This window comes from Opisthocomus hoazin, chromosome 2 (genome assembly GCF_030867145.1).
Source record: "Opisthocomus hoazin isolate bOpiHoa1 chromosome 2, bOpiHoa1.hap1, whole genome shotgun sequence".
Taxonomy (NCBI): Eukaryota; Metazoa; Chordata; class Aves; order Opisthocomiformes; family Opisthocomidae; genus Opisthocomus; species Opisthocomus hoazin.
This window is the reverse complement of record NC_134415.1, coordinates 89456317-89472103: the sequence shown is the minus strand read 5'-3', so window position 1 is coordinate 89472103 and position 15787 is coordinate 89456317. Positions and strand designations below refer to the sequence as shown.

Sequence of the window (15787 nt, the reverse complement as noted above, 5' to 3'; positions counted from 1 at the left end):
AGAGGCTGAATATCCCAGCCACATAAAATGACAAGTATGTGTCGATTTCTGATCACTAGATCTTCCCTGTGGCTGGGGGAAAATAACCCTGAAAAGACCTAAGAATCAAAGTAACAAAAAGTATTCCTTCACTATTGGCACAATTCTTTTTTACCTCTATGTGTTTAATATAAAAAAAATATCCATAATGAAGGAAACATCAATCAACTGCTTCTACACAACATGCTAACTTCATCACTAAAATTTTCCCCTTTGTTTTAGGAGAAAACATCCTAATTACATAAAACAATAGAAAGCGGATTAGAACAAAAGCACAACTGAAGAACATGGCTATTCCTACTAGGCTAAAGACAAAACACAATTCCAATTTCTCTCCACCATCTTCCTAAAGTTTATATAATGAAGAGAGAAATGACATGCACTAAAAACCGGTGTCACTTACCATATCAGTATTCATCTGACTGCTTTACATTCACACAATCCTCCTTCGCACATTCAGGACACACCATGTTTAAAGTACACTTTTCGTAACAGTGCAAGTTAACTGTATTTCAAATTGAGCATAGAACCAAAAGGAACAGTGAAAATCAACCAACCTTTGCGGAAATCTAGAGACATTCTTAAGACACTATTTCTTGGCTTCTTGCTGGTAATCAAATTCTTCTCAGTGTAACTTCTTTTTTCTCGGTCAAGAAATAATACTGCCCTGAATTAAAAATAAAGTTGTTACAAATTCAGTACCATTTTAAAGCCTCTGCCTTATCAGAATGGTGAACTACAAAGAGACATCTGATATTTCACTGTAGTATGAAACAAGAATCAAAGTGCAGCATAACTAATTGCTTGAATATGGTTTCTGCAGAAACAAGCTTCACAAACAGCAGATTCCTGACTTCAATCACTAGGAAGGAAAAAGCAGCAAGCTACTAAGCAGATGCAACAACACCACCACCTGTAGGATACATGAGCAGCTGCTCACTTATACTGTAACTGCAGGAACTATGTACTTTTTGATCTTATTGGGAAAAGCAGTCCAAACCCAAAAGCAGGACAACTATTTAAGTTCCATGTCAGAGATGTCACACTGCTGCTTCTGCCCCTTTTATGCTTTATCCCACAGTGCTGGTTTGTCCTTGAAGTACTCCAGCCTATATGGAATGCCGGCACCCCTGCTCCCTATATTAAGTGATTGATTTTAGTCTGCATCTACCGAAAACAGAAGCAAAGAATTTAAATACTTGTATGAAACTGCTGCCTAGTATTTTAGATCACATCTATCAAAACTTAAAAACATACTTGGCAGATACCGCAACTGTTTACACAGCGCTAATTACAGTCATTGAACAACCATCATAAGGTTCTTTTGTAACCCACCGATTTGCTACAGACTTCAAAAGGATTAGAAGCTGATCTGTGTGTTCCATTTCTGTATCAAAGTTCAAAGAATTTTTAATGATATCCAAAAACTGCATATTCCATCTTGGGTCCAGAGGCATCACGTGTTCATCTGGGAAGGCAGACAAGACAAGACAGGACAGCAGCGGAAACATAATTTAGTGAAAGACTTTCCTTGACTCCCCCTGCCTATGCAAGAACATTAGGGAAAGAAAGAAAGAAAGGACGCCTAAGAGGAAGGGAGAGTCTTAAGCTCCCTCACTCCAGATACTTCCACTGTTCTGTTTTACAGAACCTGCAGTCAACTTAATGCTTCTCTGTTTGGGTAAATCAAGCAGCAGTCCGAGTACCCAAAAAGGCAGCCTGGAACCTCCAGTCCAACTCCCTTTTCATTCACAGTCCAGACAAGATACCTAGGACCATCCATAAAGGGTCCAGTGTCACTGAATGTAGCTGTCATGCACCTAACAAGCTTGTAAAGGAAACCACAGGCCTGAGATCCCTGTGAAACACCAAGGGAAAACCATTGGCTTCAACATAGGTTTCAGATGGGCTAACACAATAAATGCTGGGAAAGAACAGGATGCCTAAACCATCCAGTCAGAAAGGCAGTAGATATATGCATCACTCTTAGGAACACCGCTTAATTTTGAGCTGTAGGAGTAGACCTGGGTCACAGATACACAGTCAGGATTCATAGTCGTAGCACTCATACCTAATTTGCATAGGATGAATGTATTAATTGCCATATTTGCAGTTCTAGACAGCAAGCATGGCTTTGCTGCTATTTCTTTAGCAACATAAGCAATGTATAGTTAGAATTTAGCCTTTGTTACACACATTTCCTAAGAAGGGTTGCAGTGTGTTCAGAGAACAAATAAAGGAAGCTCCAACATCTCACACAATTTTTTTCAGAAGTACCTGTCATAGTTGGCTGTAGCAACTTGATCATGTTACTGACTCCAGACGAGAGGGGACTGGCATAGAAACTGCCAAGGGCTACAGCACCTGCTTCCAGCTGAATCCGCACTGCATCTGTAGGCGAAGGCAAGAGAACATAGGTGTAAGCAGTAGAGCATTTAGTACAAATAAATAAAAATAACTTCAACTGAGCCAGCACAAAAGCCCGACTCATCTGTGCATGCACTCTGGACGTGCTGGTTGCTCTTATTTTGTATTATCTCCAAGAGATCTTAAAAACAGTCAGAATGTCATGGCCAAAGAGATAAATCCAGTAAAAAGTTCTAGTTGAACCGGTGGTACTTCATATACGCTATTAAAAACATGGTTTGTGAAAATCTGTGAGTTTATACCTTCAAATCTTCCTCTCAGTACATCTGTTTTTTACTTCCCCCCCTCCCTCCACCAGCTAAACAAAAAACAAGCCCCACATAAGAGCATACCTGTCATTAAAGTAACTTTCTAGGTATTTTCCAGTTTATAGACACACCTGCCTGGAAAGACAGCAAGATCAAGGAGGAGCAACCCCATTCATGTAGGGACAACACGGTCTGAGATTCCACACCATAGAAGGAAGCCAAGTGTGTGATTTGGACTAACATCTGTCTAAATTCTCCACAAGTTTAATGCAATTAATGTAATTAAGCAATGAATACCTCATCTCAGCTACTATCCTGAATGTTCAGGCAATGCAGTTTCAGGAAATCTCAGTTCTGCGGTTTCCTGGCTTTCTAACCATTTGTATTTTGACACCAAATAAGCAGAATGCATTTTACTACTTCTAATGTCACCATCAAAAATAAAAAAGCGAAGAGAAAGGTGTATTCGCTTACATAGACCTAGAGGTATCAAAAAACAACTGTAATTCAGAAGCAGTAGAAGTTACATGCATGCTTGAATAATAAAAGGCAACGTTTAGCCCAAAGTCTCCTGCTGTCCCTAATATGCACAACCTGTTTCTGTCTCTCACTGGAGCCTCAATGCCCTTGATTTAGTGAGGATAGTTGAGAAGTTTCATTTCAGAGCATTTGAATGGTCTGGATGTTTTCACAGAAGACTTACCATTTGTGAAAATATAGTAAGTCAGCCCTTAGGCAAAAGAGAAAGTTAATTACATACCAAGGACCTGTGGCAGACTTTTGGCTAAGGAGTTAAGCCATTTAACTCTCAATGTCCAATCTTGATTGGTTGCCTTCTCTACGAACAATTTCACTGAAGCCTGGAGAACTTCCATTTTATCCACCCAGTCTGCATCTATCTCAACAGCACTGAATTTGAGACTCTCTGGATTAGTGGACTGCATAATTTTTTGAAGATCTTGCAGAGTCAGTGGCACTGTCCTGAAACACAAAGAAGTCAAGCCCAGCAATCAAGGGCTCGAACTGCCAGTTCCAGGAACAAATACATTTGGCAAGTCAAGCTACTCAGCATGCAACCATCTTTAAGCAACAAGATAGTAATGTGATAATCTCTCCTGGTTTTTTCAGTTAGCTTTAAAGCCAGTCTCCGACTTCAAATCAGGTGGAGGTGTCTAATATTAGGAACTCACTACTGTCAAAAATTCATGAAGGGCCAGAAGTGAATATGCACAGCATTTCACTGAGAAATTATAATTGATTTGTGCACCAGAATGATATGTGACGGTAAGTTAAAAAAGACAAAGATAGGAGAGAAGTGTTGTTGATCAAAAAAACCCCAGCACGTCGCTAAGGTTTTACAATTTCAACATTCTGTCCTAGCACTAACTTATACAGCTTGATCAAACCACAGTACCTGTCCACAGTAGATCACTAAGCAAAGCAGGCAGGCAGCAAGATTTTGCACTGATATTGTGAAAATAACAGTTACATTGCTCAAGAAATAACTAAAAGAGTTCTTACATATGGCCCCTGCACATGAGACTGCTTTCAAACAGCTCTGTCTGAAGGAAGAGATTTTGGGGGCTCTTACTACCTTGACAACCCATTGTTTGCATTCAGATTTTCTGCTAAATGCCTACTCCTAACTCAACTCAAAATGGGTCAAATGTACTTACTGAAGGTTAAATAGAGTCAAGTATTTTGGACTGCAGAATAAGCCAGTAAACAATTAAACTTGGATTTGTAGCGGTTGCGTGGAAAGGTAACAGGAGCATCAGTTACAGAGTGAGACTACCATAGTCTCTACCCACACTGGTCAAGACAAAGTTTTGCAGGGAACAATGACACGCCACCAGTATTTCACACACATCTTGTTTCTTACTCATTTATTAGACAAAATAAACTGCCTACCTGCAGTTTTTCAGGTTTAGTCTGTTCAAACAATACATTAGGACCTGTGCATCACTCCGGACTGTTGAAAGAAGCGAGTCTTCAGCTGCAAACAGACCTGTAGGTAGGGAGTCTGGCCACAATCCCATCGCTAGCAAGGAGTCACCCCAGGTTTCACAGGAAGCCAGGGAGGAAGCATGCTTCGTAACCAATTCTAACACCAGCTACAACAAACAACCAAAAAGCATTTTAGAACCTTATTCAAACATGTATTCAAGTACAAGAGCTCAGGGAACTCTTTAATGACATGTATGTGTTATGAAATCATTATAAATCAAATGTTCTGCAAACACCATATAACCTACACAACAGAAGTACCAAAACATTCCAACTGTAAGTGAAATAATATACTGTACAGTTTAAAATAGGAAGTGAATATTGCTATCTCCAGATGACAGTGTGCACAGTGTTTCAGGTTACAGATTAATCAGTATTAATATCCCAAAGTCTCAGCTGAAGCTGTTAAAAAACAAGTAAGTCCAACTGGGATATTCTATGGCTCCCTCATGCTGCAAAAGAGTGAGACACTATCTACAACACGTCCAACAAACCATATTTATCCCCCAGGTAACATCTCAATAAGCACATCCCAGATTGACAGTCTTTATAGACCTCTGTCTCCAGTAACATGCCACCAGGCTGAAAAAACATGTCATTAAAGGACAGGTGACAGCTGAAATTCACTGTACTTCAAGATTCAATACCAAAAAAAATCCAACTTCTGGAGCTTCAACTTATCTGTTAGAGCAAGTTACATGCAGAACTGTACTGCTTACACTGTAGCAAAAACAGGCTCAGAATCTAAAAGATATGGAACATGTTCCGTGACGCTTAACCCCTCCTCTTCATCACCTGACAGATGCCCAAGAGGATGTTTAAAATTTGTTCATTCCTCCAAGAGCACCACCTTCATCAACCCCTTGCTCCAGCACTTAGGAAACAGAGGATCACAAACACTACCCTCATGAAATGATTTTTTTTTCACTTATTTAGATGATGTAAGAAAAGCTTTCAAATACAGGATTTTTACCTTTTGGTTAATCTGCAGTTGTTGTGAGCGCCCATAAACTTCCCAACAGGCTCTGTAAAAAGACTTTGCTAACCCAAGGCCTCTTTGCATCTGCTGCACAATTAACACAGCAGCCTGAAGCAAAGGTGACAAAGATGACACAGAACCTGAAAGAAACACAGCATTTAGGGTGATATGAATGTTTTGTAATTGTCAGACCTTTAACCCTCTGAGGGCAAACACCACTTTAGACCCTGAGGAAAATCCAAAACAAATGAGTCCTACTAGGTCCTGAAAACTAAATGAGTTCTTCCCAAGGTTAACAAGAAAATCTGACGAGACTGTAAATAACAGGTGACTAGCTCAAAATAAGACATCAAGCAGCTGAGATGAATGAAATCCAGTGTCATCTTCCTCCAAAGAACAATTTTAATACACCTTGTGCAAACCCTCCATTTTGCCGATTTTCACTTAGAATATATTGTCTTCCCTACAGCAACAGACAACTGACACGTGCCAGTGTCACATCTCCTTACAAAGCATTCCAGTTACCACCTTCTTATGATTTGGGCCTACTTACCGAGAGTGCAAAAAACAGCCCACAACAACCTGATGATATTTTTGTGCCTTTACTTACGCTGGGGGACATAACACAATAAAATAACCAAGCTTTAATATTAAAGAGTTAATCCAAATATATGTAGTGAGCCCAAGTTGTTAACAAACACTGAACAGACTTTTCTTACCTGCTATTGCTGCCTTGGTTTCTGAATGCACAGCCATAAGTGCATTGCAGATGCTATCTCCCACTAAACCCAAACCATGCAGGAGTAACTTCAAATCCAGATTGTCCAATACATTTCCATCATTCTCCCCAGGAATGTAAATTTCAATCCCACGATTCCGCATGGCTCTGGATATTTCCCCATGAACAGGATCCATGGAAAGGAAAAGCCTGTTGAATATTAGAATAGAACAGTTGCGTTGGAAGGCACCTACAATGATCATCTAGTCTAACTGCCTTATATTCTTAAAATGTAACTTGGGGCTGTAAACTTGAACTCCAGAATCATTAAATCTGCTCTTCCATAAAGTAAATTCATCTTCATAAGAATGGGGACACTGATATCTAGAAAGTCAGAGACATCTACTGAATTTAAATGAGAAATCTGTATGAATAATTATACTTTGAAATTAGCCACATATATATTGCATGATTTTTAACTCAGTTATATCTGAGCTATTGCTATTTTATCACTTGCCTACTTACAAAGTTAAACTACGCCTCTGAGCTATAAAGAAGACTTTAAAAAGTCATAGCAATGCCTTCAGATAAATTTGTGCTATTTAAAAACCAAAGTATCTAACATCCAAGTAATTAATACTATCAATAGACATCGCTGAACAGCCAGGATGAAAAAAAACTTCTGAGATGCAATTCAGCAAAAATAGGTTTCTGAAAAGTTAAAAGATCTTGTTTCCAAATCAGAGGAACCAGTCCCAGAATTATTTTCCTGAATTTATAAAAGGTAGGAATTATATAGAATACTGTGTATGTTCTCCTTCTATCTCCCCCAGAGGCTACTTCAGGTCTGAGAGAACACAGGCTGTCTGAGCTTCTTGGGGTGTGTTGTGGTTTTGAGGGCTTTTTGTGGGTTTGTACTGTTTTGGTTTTTGTTTTTTTCTAAAGTTCTGTTACTGCAAGAAACTCAAATTTATGGATGGAATGGAGAAAGCTGCGAAGAAAATTACGTCCATGTATCAGCTTTCATTACCAACATATCTGAACACCACCTTCAACACATGTATCCTCAGCTCCATCACAGTAAGACAGGGAAGTGCTGAAATCCTAAATTAGAAATGGAGAATCAAGGCAGAGGTATACTCCTATGAGTTTTCCAGTGTAATAGTCCATGCTGCAACAGGGATATACAGCCAAGACTCTTAAGCTCTCTATCATATGCTCATCACAGTGCAGTCTTCTTTCTTGCCAGACAGACAGCTTCACTACAGCACATGGCAAATTTAACAGCATTCAAAACACCAAAAGACTGGCTCACAGTTGACATTTTTTTCCTAAATCTACTATTTAATATGAAAAAAGGCAAGAAAAAGCTGAAAAGCAAAGCACCTGAAGTTTGGATGAGGGGCTATTGTAGGAATCGTGCCATCTATCACACCTCTCTCACTCATGGTAAGAACGCCTCCTGGTTCAAGTAAAGCATTCAAGCGGTCCAGCACAGAAGGGCTATATTCAAAAGAAATGTATATGGTTATAAAAAGGTAACAATTTGATCCCTTTCTGATCTGAAATCAAAATGGTACCAGGCTTAAGCAAAAAGCCAAATGTCTAATTACCTTAAGAGGTAACAGGAAAACTACCAACTGCTAAGCTGTCTAAGAAAGAAGACGCTCTTCCAGAAAATTCAAGTTACTGCACCCACATATTGTAATCAAATGCAAAACGTTCAGTTGTGAACTGTACAGAGGAAGAGGCAAAGTAAATTACAGAGGTCAAGGGATTTACTCAGTGAAACAAGGCCACTAAAATCTCTTACTTGCAGAAGTTAACATTGTCCATCAACAGCCAGTCTCCAGACTGCAGGGCCTGAACCAACATCCCATCCACCCACTCAAAAGTGCCATGGCTGTCACGGTCAGCAGCCTGGGCCTGCTGCAGCTTGAAACGCCGGAACTCTTCTACCAGGTGAGCAAACTCTGAAAGGAAGTATATCTTACATCAAAACATATATGCTTCCTGCTTTTTAGGGGAACATAACAGCAGAGGCTACAACTCTTCAAGTAGACTCCCACGCGCAAAATCCATGACAACACATGGGGTTTGCAAGCTCAGAGCAATATAAACTGGACCGACACTTTTCTCCCTAAACAGAAACTTTTCTCCATCCCTCCTCCCTCATTAGATGAAGTTTGATGGATATTAATGCCATTAATGCCCTATTTTAGACAACGATTAAAAAAAAAAAAAAAAGGAAAGAAAAAACAGCCCATACATTATTCTGCTGACATTGGTACAGCTCACCTGATTAACGCTTCAGAGAACAAACACAAGGACAGAATATCCAAAATCCCTTTTTTAGGAATACAAGAAAAGGGCTGTATTGCATCATATGTTGAGTAGTTGAGTACAGTAGAATCTGAGTGTGGACTACTGGTCGCTACCAGGTGCTCATCAAAAATAAACCCAAAGAACTATCACCAATCTAACTTTTACATAAATGTAACTGTTACTTAAATAGTATGAAGCAACAGTATTTACTACAAAGAAACTATAAAACCAGCCCATTTCCTCAAGCTTTCAATGCAAATTTATATATTTATCTTATTTTCTTCAGAGAAATACATAGTCTCACTTCATATCACCCACCATACATACCTGCCTTTGAGTACGAATTTATTTTGTTGTTTAGTCGCTGGATAAGTACAAGTATTCCCTCCAGTTTGCTCACTAATTCAACTGTAACACTTCTACCTCCTTCACCCAGAGACTTGGGTTTGTAATTCAGGATGAAATTGCTCCAACCACGCAGCACAAGTTCAGCATCATCTGCACAAATTTCTGTCAGGAGAAGACTGTCCCTTACGAGTGTGCTCACGGCATTCTCCACTTTTTCCAACAGGCGCTGCCATGGTCTATTGATGTCAACCTGCAAAGATGCCATTACAGAGGGAGTTAGTTCATCCAGAAGACTGTGGTGCCTAAGGCTCCATTTGGTGCTTAAACACTAAGATCGCAGTGGACTGGCCACTGTTAGGTAGGAAGAAGCAACACTGCCCTATTACCAAAACAGTATTTACCTGTTCAAATCCACCCAGGAGTTCAGTTGTATCCATAGCACTGTTCATTGCCATGATTTTCAGTCGATGGCCAGTCAGATGGGCCAGCAGCTCAACAAGACTGGTTTTGCCAACAGCTGCCGGGCCCACCAGGATTACCATCCAGCTCATGTGCACGCATTTCATTATAGACTCGAGGGACTGCAGCGAATGATGCAGAAGTGAAAGACTTCTGCCAGGACGAGGAATATAGTTGCCACGAGAAAGAACTGAATAACCGACCTGGAAGGGATGAGAGGCACTTGGGTGAGTAATCAGAGACAAAAGGGAGCTCAGCTGTGCAAGTTGCTGCCATCTCTTTCTACTCACAAAACCTCTTGTCAACAGCTTACCTGAACATTATATGGAGTGATGTGAAACTCCCTGGTTCCTGTATACACCTCAGACACCTGACCAAAAATCTCTCTAAATATAGATATAACCTAAAAAAGTTGAAAGAACAAAAGAGAGGCTTATCAGTCTTCAATTATCCATTGTTCTAAAGATGTACTTCTACAGGAGCATTCCTTCTCAGCTTCACAGCTGTGTGATAATAAATACACAGTTTAATCACAAGTGCCATTTCATTCAAAGTGCAGCAAGTGATTAAAGTGAGTATGCACTGCCCACAGCAACCCCTTCATTAACCACACCTTCCTGTGACTTGAAATTCTGTAAGTAATGTTTCTCTTTAACAAAATACTGGGAAAGAAATCAGAGCGTAAATAAGCTCTCTGATAACACACAAAAACATAATAATACTCCAGGAAGGGGAAAGCAAACCCGTGAGAAAAATATCCAGTCACATTCAGTAAGAAACTTCAGCCTTACAATCTGATTGCCTTTTAGTTTATCCTCATTTAAATGTTGTGAAATTAACCAAAAGCAAAGGATATCTACGCAAGAGAGGGCTAAGTAGGTGACAAAAGTGGAATAACATCTGCAGTGAGTGTTTTATTAGAGGAAACTTAAGCAGTGAGTTTAACAGAATGAGGGGAGAAATTTGACAGGCAGATGAAAGAAGTGACAGACAATAAAAGTCAATAAAAGCAATGCCAGCCAGAACAATTTAAGAATGCTGTCAGGTAAGGGCAGAATCACAGCACATTATTTTTTACTTACTTTACTGACACAAATGCTTTTTAACCATGATGTTAATAATCTCTCCATATTTCAGTGCTATTTCTCTTCTCTGCTCCTTATCTTCTCTTTCCTCACAAGTATGTATTCAACCCATGCTACTTCTATGAGAACATTATTATTTAATACAGAATCACACAGGAATATGTTGTGTTTCACTTTAAGTCCTTTGTTATTCTACTTACCTTCACTTAAACCAGCTTCTGCTTTTATACTAGCAGGTAACTAAATCAGTATTTTAAAGCACGAAGGGAGCAGGTACATATGTTAAACCACAAAACCCCAAACATATCTGTTTTTCTTTTGTAAGAGGTCTATGAATGAACTGCAAAGCACCTTCAAATTTACACTTGGATTTCTAGAAATACTTCTGGACAATTTGAAGAGCAAGGAAGGAGAACATACATCTCACCTTTTCTTTGTCTTCCCTGGTTCTCATTCTTTCTCCGTATACCAAAAATACATGCTGGCCGGGATCATAACACCCTGGTGACTGGTCAACAAGCATAAGCTGGCACCAGCGGAAAAGATCACGTAAGTTGAACTCCCAGGGTCCTCCTTTCTGTCCCCACTTTTTTTCAGCCATTACTTCTTTGTCAATCTGGAAAAAGTAGAAATAAAAAAAAAAAACCACCAAACAAAGTGGTCTTTTATTCCACCTGTGTGCTGGTCTTCAAATACTAAAAAACAAAAATCTCCACTGAACTTCTGCCTTTGGCACTGCTTACAAGACAGAGGGCAGTAAAAAGAGCAAGCTGTATTCACCTTTTCCGAAGATGTCAGGAACTAAAATGATTTAATTTGCCTCTCATCTACTAATCCTGTAACACTCAGCTCAATTTTTATTTTTCCTCTTGCACTCTGTAAATGAGTATTCAATAAGATGCTGCCACAAAAGATTTTGTGTAAGGCCACAGAATACTATTTTCTCTTAAAATTGCTACACCTTATTTTGTTTCATGAGATGAAGATAAAACACAATTTCAGAAGCACGACCATAAATAGAAATCTTACTGAGAGTTTTACATCCTGTACTTTGAGCAAAATGGCAGCATCTAAGCCATAAAATAGCTAGTAACTTGATGCCTTGTAATAAACGCTTGTTGAAAGCCTTTCATATTAGCACAAATTTAGATCCAAGCATCTCTGAATCCTTTCCCACAGACAAATTTAGACAACACTTTGACCCGTTCAGGACGCTGGCTGAGAAAGTCCCCTGGGAGAGAGTGCTGAAGGGCAAAGAATATCCAGCCTTCCTGGACCCCTTCAAGAATGAAGTCTTTAAGGCACAGGAGCAGGCTGTCCTCATGTGCCTTAAGATGAACCAGTGGGGACGAAAACCGGCCTGGGTGAACAGGGCGCTTTTGGTGGGACTCTGGAAATAAAGAAGAGTTTACCACTTTTGCAAGAAGAGGCAGGCAACTCAAGAACAGTACAGGGATCTCATTAGGTCGTGCAGAGACAAAATTTGAAAGGTAAAAGCCCAGCTAGAACTCGATCTGGCCACTTTTGTAAACGATAACAAAAAAATGTTTTCACAAATACATTAACAACAAAAAGAGAGCCAAGGAGAATCTCCATCCTTTATTGGATACAGGTGGCAACATTGCCACCAAGGATGAGGAAGAAGCTGATGAGGAAGAGGCTGAAGTACTTAATGCCTTCTTTGCCTCAGTACTTATTAGACCAGTTATTCCCAGGGTATTCAGCCCCCTGAGCTGGAAGACAGGGACAGAGAGCAGAATAAACACCCCATGATCCAGGAGGAAGCAGTTAACGACCTGCTGCACCACTGGGACACTCGCAAATCTATGTGGCCAGATGGGATCCACCTAAGAGTGCCGAGCAAGCTGGCGGAGGACCTGGCCAAGCCCCTCTCCATCATTTATCAGTTAACAGGGGAGGTCACAGATGGCTGGAGGCTTGCTGATGTGACACCCATCTACAAGATCGTCAGCCTGACCTCAGTGGTGGGGAAGATTACGGAGCGATTCATCCTGAGTGCGCTCACCAGGCATGTGCAGGACAACCAGGGGATCAGGCCCAGCCAGCATGGATTCAGCAAAGGCAGGTCCTGCTTGACCAACCTGATCTCCTTCAATGACCAGGTGACCTGCCTAGTGGATGAAGGAATGGCTGTGGATGTTGTCTACCTGGACTTTAGTAAGGCCTCTAATACTGTCTCCCACTGTATTCTCCTAGAGAAGCTGGTGGCTCACAGCTTAGACAGGTGTACTCTTCACTGGGTAAAAACAACTGGCTGAATGACTGTGCCCAAAGAGTGGTGGTGAATGGAGTTATATCCAGCTGGCAGCTGGTCATGAGCAGTGCTCCCCGTGGAGCTCTGTTCTGGGGCCAGTCTTGTTTAATTTCTTTATCAATGATCTGGATGAGGTGACTGAGTGCTCCCTCAGTAAGTTTGCAGATGACACAGAGTTGGGTGGGAGTGCCAATCTGCTTGAGGGTAGGAAGGCTCTGCAGAGGGATCTGGACAGACTGCATTGATGTGCCAACTGTATGAGGTTCAACAAGGCCAAATGCCGGGTCCTGCACTTAGGTCACAACAACGCCATGCAACGCTACAGGCTTGAGGAGGAGTGGCTGGAAAGCTGCCTGGCAGAAAAGGACCTTGGAGTGTTGGTCGACAGCTGGCTGAACATGAGTCAGCAGTGTGCCCAGGTGGTCAAGAAGGCCAACGGCATCCTGGCTTGTGTCAGGAATAATGTGGCCAGCAGGAGCAGGGAAGTGATCGTGCCCCTGTACTCGGCACTGGTGAAGCCACACCTTGAGTACTGTGTTCAGTTTTGGGCCCCTCACCACAAGAACTACATTGAGGTGGTGGAGCATGTCCAGAGAAGGGCAACGAGGCTGGTGAGGGGTCTGGAGAACAAGTCTTCTGAGAAGCGCAAAGGGAACTGAGGCTGTTTAGTCTGGAAAAGAGGCTCTCTACAACTACCTGAAAGGAGGTTGTAGTGAGATGGGTGTAAGTCTCTTCTCTCAAGTAACTAGTGATAGGACAAGAGGAAGTGGCCTCAAGTTGCGTCAGGGGAGGTTTAGACTGGATATTAGGAAAAATCTCTTTACTGAAAGAGTGGTCAAGCATTGGAACAAGGCTGCCCAGGGAAGTGGTAGAGTCACCATCCCTGGTGGTGTTCAGAAAATGTGTAGATGTGGCACTTCAGGACATGGTTTAGTAGGCATGGTGGTGTTGTCAGGTTCATGGCTGGACTTGAGGACCTTAGAGGTCTTTTCCAGCCTTCATGATTCTAAATCCTGTCAGGAAAGATTTTGCTTTTATTGGTCTCTCAAGTGTTCCAGAAGAATGCCACACATGCTTAACAGCTTCTGCAAAGGTCAGATGCTTTCACTAAAAACATCCCATAATAAAGAGCAGATCAAAACTTCAGATCAGAAAGAGAAACACACATTTCAGTTCTTGTTAAGACACAGCTCATTTTGTTTGTGCTTCAAGAATAACCCACATGTTTGGAAAAACATTTTTTTCCCAACTCACTTCACCAAGCTACCAAACCATAACTGTTTCCATCTTTTGTAGAAGAAAACCTTTTATATGTGTGTGTGTGTATACACACACACACTTCTGTGAAAAATAACACCTCTTCAGTTATCAACAAAGTATCTGACTGTAGCAGTAAAGGAATTCAGGTGGATTTTAGTAGTGTTCTTTATTTTCTTCTGTACGCGTTTCCATTCCTCTTTTTCGCTCGTGCACTTCTCTATAAAAATGCTCAGAAATATAACATTAGACATAATTTTCCTCATCTTACTGCATTCTGCTTATCTCTACACAAAAGAAATTCAAATATATATTTACCTTGTTATTGAAAGCAACCATTTTAGCAATAATACTTTTATCAATAGCAGGAAACAGCGTATTCCCAATAAACTCCATATCTTCTGCTGACAGTGGATCAACATACACCTGTAGAATCAAGAGCATGCCGAGTATTGATCAAGTAGGAAAACTGCAAGACAGGTTTATGACATAGTTTAAATCAAACAAATAAGCTTGCCTGTGTAAATCTATTAAGAAAGGACTTGGGCAGACCCTTTCTTCCACCTCCTTGTCTGTACGGATTCTGGCATCCAAAAATCTTAGTCTTCTTGTGCTGTACATGAAAATTCATTCCCAATTCTGGAATATAAATCTCTGCTCTGTGGTCAAAGCATGCGTTTAGCCCCTCTAATACAGACTGAGAAGCCAGATTCAACTGAGGAAAGAAATAAGGATACAATATTAATGCTCCACAAAACACTTTAGCATAATCTCTAGTGTAACAGGCTGGGATGCACAGAAGGTAAACAAAAAATCAACTTCCTTGCAATTCCAAGACTGTTATATGTTATCACCTCCAGCTAGACTGTTATTACACTAGAGTAACAAAACTGTAAGTTTTCCTTATGTGCACTTACTATTCGTACTGTTTTCACCATGATAACAAAACAATTCTCCACCGTATAATATACATGTTCAAGACATTTCTTCTGTACTTACGTGCACCCATTTGTGACATCTAGAGTGTTTTGTTTGCTTATTTGTTTTATAAATGAAGGCAGTCTGGGTTATTTAAGTATCATGGTTGTTTAAAGTGGTATTCACAATAGGATAAAATAGGCACATAAACAGCTAAAGAATTTTGCACTCTGCAATAATTAGAATGCACATTGTCACAAAGTGAGCTCTGCGCACGCATATGCTTGAAAGCACTTGCTACCTGGTACACGAACAACCCTGTGGTGGCAGGACAGTTTATACAAGTGAAATGGAACTCGTCTTCATCTCAGTTAAATCAGTACCCAACACAGTGTATTTGTCCCAGTGAAAGGCCGCCTATTTCAGTGAAATCATATCAATAAAGGAGCATGTGTACCAAAACTTCTGCTGACACTCTTCCCAAAAACTTCCAAATGTCAATCAAATCTATCCTTAGTTTTCTGTAGCAATGCAGGCTGGGATTCAATCCTTGTTCTCTCGTCTAAAAGAGGCCTAGTGAAAGCTGGTCTTGCACACTCCCTCCATGGAGGGCTAATGGGCAGAGGTATTTAGAGGGAGATTAATTTTCTCTTAAGAGGAATGATCAATTTCAGTGGGGCACTAGATGCACATAGCTAAAAT

At 40.6% G+C, this 15787-nt stretch overlaps 1 protein-coding gene across 2 annotated transcripts in view; it reads right to left on the bottom strand.

Moving 5' to 3' along the window:
• Positions 1–15787, bottom strand: part of MDN1 (midasin AAA ATPase 1) — a 108676-nt gene that overhangs the window by 47001 nt on the left and 45888 nt on the right. For both annotated transcript variants that reach the window (XM_075414365.1, XM_075414364.1), the window contains exons 38-52: positions 14685–14882; positions 14486–14593; positions 11063–11251; positions 9864–9953; positions 9493–9753; positions 9071–9341; positions 8232–8391; positions 7805–7921; positions 6420–6628; positions 5695–5840; positions 4626–4828; positions 3475–3695; positions 2317–2430; positions 1375–1507; positions 597–706 (exon numbers count right to left, since the gene is read on the bottom strand). In XM_075414365.1, coding sequence (XP_075270480.1) covers positions 597–706; positions 1375–1507; positions 2317–2430; positions 3475–3695; positions 4626–4828; positions 5695–5840; positions 6420–6628; positions 7805–7921; positions 8232–8391; positions 9071–9341; positions 9493–9753; positions 9864–9953; positions 11063–11251; positions 14486–14593; positions 14685–14882 — 2530 coding nt within the window. The remainder of the gene's footprint in view (positions 1–596; positions 707–1374; positions 1508–2316; positions 2431–3474; positions 3696–4625; positions 4829–5694; positions 5841–6419; positions 6629–7804; positions 7922–8231; positions 8392–9070; positions 9342–9492; positions 9754–9863; positions 9954–11062; positions 11252–14485; positions 14594–14684; positions 14883–15787) is intronic.